Genomic DNA, 6679 nt, shown 5'->3' with positions numbered 1-6679 from the left:
TGCAAGAATGGAAGTGGAAAACCCCTGAGACTTTGATTTCGATCTGGATCCTAGGATCCCTATGCCTGCTGAGAAAATAGGGCCAGCTGAGGACACAATATTTGTTCTAATCGATAAAGATGATCCAAGAAAGATTTTGAAAGTGGGATCTTAGTTAAGTTATGAGATGAAAGAAAGGCTCACCCATTTTTTGATTAAAAATCCCGACATCTTTGCATGGAGTCATTCAGACATGGTTGGGATCGACCCGGGAGTAATGTGTCATCATTTGAACATCTTCCCTAACTGCACAAGGGTACAACAAAAGCGTCGCCCGATAAGCGGAGATAGGGTGATAGCATTAAAGAAGGAGGTAGATCGACTGTTGGAAGTTGGATTAATTAAGGAATCTTTCTACCCCGAGTGGCTCACAAATCCGATGCTTGTGAAAAAACCGAACGAGAAGTAGGGGACGTGTGTAGATTTCACAGATCTTAATAAAGCCTGCCCAAAGGATAGTTTTCCACTCCCATAAATTGATCAGTTAGTCGATGCGACAACAGGGCATGCAATGTTAAGCTTTATGGATGCATACTCCGGTTATAATCAAATTCCAATGTACGGCTCTGATCAGGAGCATACATCTTTCATCACCGATAGAGGGTTATATTGTTATATAGGGATGTCATTTGGATTGATCAACGCAGGCGACTAACCAACGGTTGGTGAACATGATGTTTAAAAATCAGATTGGAAGGACCATGGAGGTATATGTAGATGACATGTTGGTTAAATTGAAGGAGGCAAATGATCATATCAAGCACCTGATGGAGATGTTTAACATTCTAAGGAGGTTCTGCATGAAGTTGAATCCGCAGAAGTGTGTATTCGGTGTTGAGTCAGGCAAGTTTCTTGGGTTCATTGCCAATCATAGGGGAATTAAAGCTAACCCTGCAAAGATCAAGGCACTGCTAGACATGAAGTCTCCCATAAGTGTAAAGTAGGTGCAAATCTTAACCGGAAGAATCGTTGCATTGAATCAATTTATTTTCAAATCATTCGACAGATGTAAGGAATTCTTTAAGGCGATTAAAGTAGCAGGGAAAGACTTTGTGTGGACACCAGAATGTGAGAAAAATTTCAGGAGGATCAAGGAGCAGCTGGGGAACCCTCCCATGCTGTTAAAACCATTATATAGGGAGTCTCTGATCCTATACCTTGCAGTTTCGGAGTATTCAATCAACGCAGTATTGGTGAGAGAAGAGGATGCACAACAGTCACTAGTGTATTATGTGAGTAAGCGACTGCATGATGCTGAAACTCGCTATACCAGCATGGAAAAGTTGGTTTATGCCTTAATTCTCGCATCAAGGAAGCTGCGTCCATATTTCCAAATACATAGAATTGAAGTCCATACAGCATATCCTCTGCGACAAGTCCTTCACAAACCAGAATCATCAGGAAGGATGTTGAAATGGGCTATGGAGTTGGGACAGTTTGACTTGGAATACATGCCTCACACAGCAATCAAAGGGCAGACCCTAGCTGATTTCTTGTTAGAATTCGATTCTGAAGTTGATGATAAGGCTCTGGTAGCATTGCATCTATCTCATCCTGAAGAAGTTTAGAAGAGTTTCCACATCCCTGGTGGATTTTGTATGTGGATGGAGCAATGGAGGAGCAGGCACGGGTATAATGCTTGTATCTCCAGAAGGCCATCACCTGATGAGCGCGATCCACTTTAAGTTCTATGCTACGAATAATGATGCGGAATATGAAGCACTGATTAATGGCCTAAAATTGCTTTGGAAATGGGAGTGCAGAACCTAATTGAAAAGTGTGACTCATAGATGGTGGTAAACCAAGTGAATGGGGGATTTTAAGCTCGAGGACCATGAACGAAACTATATTTGAGGTGCATGCAGCGGCTAATTTGAAAGTTCAAGGAGGTCAGACTGGAATGTGTACCGTGAGAAAAGAACAGCAATGCAAATGCTCTGGAAAAAATGGGATCCCAGCAGGAGGCCGTGCTATTGGGATCTATACCCTTGGAACTCCAAGAAATTCCTAGTATCCCAGTGGTCAAAGTGATGCACTTATGCAAGCAGATGAGGCTTCCAAAGAAACCTGGATGACGTCCATCCTTACCTATATTCGCAAGAGAATACTCCCTGAGTATAAATTCAAGGCTCGACGACTCCGCTATCAGGCTACAAGATATATGGTGTATGATGAAATTTTATATAAAAGATGCTTCAATCAACCGCTGCTCAGATAAGTCGATGAAGAAGAGGGAAATTACATCTTGAGGGAAGTACATGAAGGAATTTGTGGTAATCACTCGGGGGTAACTCGTTGGCGATGAAAGTTTTACGCCTAGGTTATTATTGGCCTACGATGAAGGAGGATGTTGCGAACTTCGTTAGAACATGCGATCACTGCCAATGCTTTGCGAATTACTCATCTATGCCAGCGACGCTCTTGACACCTATGGTGAGTTCATGGCCATTTTCCATATGGGGGATTGATCTTATTGGAGAGTTACCCAAGGCTAAAGGAGATGTCAAGTATACAGTGGTTGCGGTTGATTACTTTACTAAATGGGCAAAAGCTATGCCGATGGTGACTATCATCGTGAAGAAAATCAAAGACTTTTTCTTGAACTCCATTGTGCGTAGGTTTGGGATATCTTATAAGCTTGTCTCTGATAACGGGAAGTAGTTTGATAGCAAGGAATTACGACAGTTGTGCGAGGATTTAAAGATTAAGAAGGAAATCATGGCAGTCTATCATCTGCAGAGTAATGGACAAACAGAGGTTGTCAATAAAATAATAAAGCATACCCTCAAGACCAAACTGGAGGAGCGCAAAGTGAATTGGCCTAAAGAACTCCCAAAAGTGTTGTGGTCTTACAACACTACTCCAAGATCGACTACGAGAGAGTCTTCGTTAATGCTCACCTACGGATTCGACACTATGGTTCCCGTGGAAGTTGGTTCAGGATCGCTTCGTAGAGATTGTTATGCAGAGGAAGATGCGGAAATTAACCAGAAACTTCACTGGAACTTTTTGGAAGAAATGAGGGAGAATTCCCAGTTAAGGCTTGCGGCATATCAGCAGCGTGCTGCAAGGTACTACAATAAGAAAGTAAAGGGACAGCTGCTAAGGGTAGGAGATCTAGTCCTCAGGAAGGTTATGCCAAACACAAAGAATCCCCAACATGGAGTGTTTGGAGCTAATTCAGAAGGACCATACAAGATAAAGGCAATCTTGTGGAAGGGGACTAATCACCTTTAAGACTTGGAAGGGAAGTTGGTTCCGCGAGCATGGAATACAGAGCATCTCCAAAGTATTCAGTAAGGCGTGGTTTTGGCCCCTTACATATTATGTTTACATTTTCAGTTATATAAGTAGGGTCGTGCCCGAATTATAGACTAGATTTTAGTTATATAAGTAGGGTCGTGCCCGAATTATAGACTAGAAGCAATAAAATTCCTCCTAGCCTAGGGGGTAGTGCATGTACAACCTGCCTTAGAACTAGTTGAAGGATTATATTTTCAAATAAATTCCCCCACAGAGCATAGTAGCCATGGGATCGGTGCACTTCTGACACTGGAGCGCATTATTAATAAAAAAAAATCCTCCAAAATTGTCAATTGTTGTTTGACTGATTTTATTGTAGAATAGAGTATTCGGGATATATATATATAAGACGCGAAGACGCATCCTGAAAACGGAGCTATGTAATGACTTAAAAAGCATGAGGATGCGCCTCCTGCTCAAGACTCGCCTTCATATCCTTTATGATGTTGATTAAATTAGTAAGGTAGATGCCTCCATATAGGACACGCCCTTATAGTGTGATAATTGGTTTACAATGTTAAGGAGATGCAGTAACATGACTTATAAAGGGGAAAGTAAGGGAAACTTAGAGGCAAGTGAAATAAGGACGCGTCTTGAGCTAGGGACGCACCCAATATTTAACTTATCAAATGAAATTATAAAAACGAGGTAACCAGTAAAGCAAAAATATGCATGAAAATAATTCAAGGTATAAAACCTTGGAAAATTAATAGCAAACAACATTCAGAAATGACAAGTCATAAGATTACAAACTACAAGGCTTAAAGGGACCTACACCCTTAAAGTTCAAAAGTTTCATCAATAACAAAAGACGCGTCTTATGCAGGTGGTGCGTCCGGTGGTTTGCCTTGATCTTTTGGAAAAGGTGGAGGGTGGGCTTGAAGTGGAGAAGGCACAAGGGACGTGTCATCCTCTTCCAGGCCTAGGATGATCCTTTTGCTCTTGATTGAGTCTACAGCCCTGATTCTGAAATCATTCACCCACTTTTGGGTATCTTCATCAAATTTGGAAAAGGTGTATTCTGGGTCATTTGCTATGAACCCCGAACACCACTCCTCAAAACCGGCTGCAAACCCAATTTGGTACACCAGATTCTTTTCTTCTTTCCAACCATGCAGCCTGTCATCACTTAGAGTGTCAAGCTCTAACTGCATGGTGGAATTCAGAGTAACCACGCTATCTATTGCCTTCTCCATAGAGGTAACATGACCCTCGAGATTTGCCTTCTCACCTTCAAGACGCGTTTTGTCTTGCTGTAACCGTAAGATCTCAGCATCTTTTTCTTTGACAACAAGGTTCAGATTCTTCTCTAAAGATCTGATTTTATCTTTAGCTTGGATTTTGGCGGTGTCAGTGGCATCAAGACGCGCCCTCTGTCTGGCAACCATGTTAGCACTTTTCCTTGCATGTAAATGAAGCTCATATGTTGCTCTTACCATAGCTTGCTCAGTTTGCTCCTCTGTTTTGAAGGTCCACCCTCTCATTATGTCCTCAGAAAAAGCTCCAGAAGAGGGCGCCCCCAGGTATTTGAGGACAAATGATTGATCATCTGAAACAGTCTTCTGGCGTTTAGAGGGAACATCGTTCTTGTCTGGGATGTTCACCACAGTTGTATCAATGATTTTTAGTGGGGGAGAAGGGACCATAATAGCTGGAGGATCTTTGGCTTTTGGATTAGTTTTTGCAGCAGTAGGCATACTCTTCCCAACTTTTAGCTTTCTAGAGGCACCAATAGCAAATCCCTTGGAAAGAGAAGACATATATGTAGAATAACATGGTAAACATTAGTTATGGACGCGCCCAGATAAGAGGACGCGCCCTGATGAAAATAAACTATTAGCAATATGAATAATGACAGGCATACATGCTATGACTTTGAGAAAACAGGAAGCATTACAAGATTGGATGCGTTCTGGGTGCTAGGACGCGCCCTATGTGAACTATGGAAATATGTACGTTTATCAGACAAAATAAGGGCTACGTGTTTAAAAATGACGCGCCATGAATGACATGACGCGTCCTACTTATATGATTAGGAGTGAAACATGTGCAGCAAATTTACATCAATAAATAACATTATGAAATTTTGAATGCAAATTTATGGCGCGTCATAACCTCTATGACGCGTCCTGTTAAGATAATTCTTACCTTGCTCTAGGTCCACTTGTCTGCTAATATCGAGTTGAACTAGCTCTGTAGCATCAAGTCCCCTAGCTTTTTCAGAAGTTGTAAGGACGGGTTTACCATTATGAAAGTCACGATACTTGTAGAGAGAACCTACTCTTGCAGACAGTGCACCAAACCTTTTGAGGTTAGACTCTGTGATCATCTCTTTACGGTTGAAATGTTTTTCAGCATATTTCAACACCTTTTATGCCTTCTTCTTCCTCTTTCCATTTAACTCTTTTTGAGTTCTTTTGTCTAGAGAGAAACAGGGATATCAGGGTCAAGAAAAGGAAAAGAAAGTAAGAAATAGTAGACGCGTCCTTGAAGGAGGACGCGCCCTTATAGTGTTACTTACTAGGTTCCAAGTTAAAACACACACGGGCCCTCTTCACATCATAGAGGTAAAAGAAAGGTTCTTTCGAATCTCGTTCATGCCTGATTTTTCCTTCATTGAAACCTTTGTTATTCAACCATTTGTTGACAACAAAGAAGTGGTATCCTGGAATGGATTTCTAGAGCTGAAAAAATAGCTGAGTTCTTTCATAAAGGACACACCCAGCTCGAGGTCATGGTACATGATGTACAAAGCCCATGCCAGTTTGTATGAATTTGGGGATAGTTGGATTGGGGCTACATCAAACCATTTCAGGATCTTCTTGATGTAAGGATGCAAGGGCGCGCCCAAGCTCAGAGAAACCAGTTTGGGAGTGAGAACCATCCTGGGAATTCTTTGATTTCCTGTGTTAAAGATATGCGGCCTCGTTTTGCGAAGAGGGCGCCCCATATGCTCTTCATGTCATAATATTTCATGTTCCACCGTATCTCCAAGTCTATTACGGTGGAATCAAGATCAACACAGGCTAACTTATTTTCTTTCTTTCTCCACAAATTTTTCTCTGCTTCGGGGAGATGATCAAGCTCTTTCCAGTAAAAATCCAATTAAACATCAGATGGCTCCCAATGTCCAAGGGAGAATCAGATTTTTGTGGAGATACATAATATTTTTCAGGATCAGGAACCTCTTCTCGAACTCACTCTCACTGTGAGGAGACGCGTCGTGAAGAGGAGACGGGTCCTAAGCAGGGGGACGCGCCCTCATCAGAGACATTTTTATGTTGAGATTTACTGGAAGAAGGGATGATCTCATCATCAGTCCATTCTTTAATGGCTA

The 6679-nt window shown here is 41.8% G+C and overlaps 1 protein-coding gene across 1 annotated transcript; it reads left to right on the top strand.

Annotated features, from left to right (window-relative positions):
• The first annotated feature begins 2757 nt into the window (after window positions 1–2757).
• On the top strand, window positions 2758–3276 carry LOC141719443 (uncharacterized). Its single transcript, XM_074521823.1, has one exon. It carries the CDS (start codon window positions 2758–2760, stop codon window positions 3274–3276), a length of 519 nt encoding a protein of 172 aa, XP_074377924.1.
• Window positions 3277–6679: the final 3403 nt, after the last annotated feature.

The sequence above is a fragment of the Apium graveolens genome, chromosome 4 (genome assembly GCF_009905375.1).
Source record: "Apium graveolens cultivar Ventura chromosome 4, ASM990537v1, whole genome shotgun sequence".
NCBI lineage: Eukaryota > Viridiplantae > Streptophyta > Magnoliopsida > Apiales > Apiaceae > Apium > Apium graveolens.
This window is presented reverse-complemented; position numbering and strand designations above follow the sequence as displayed.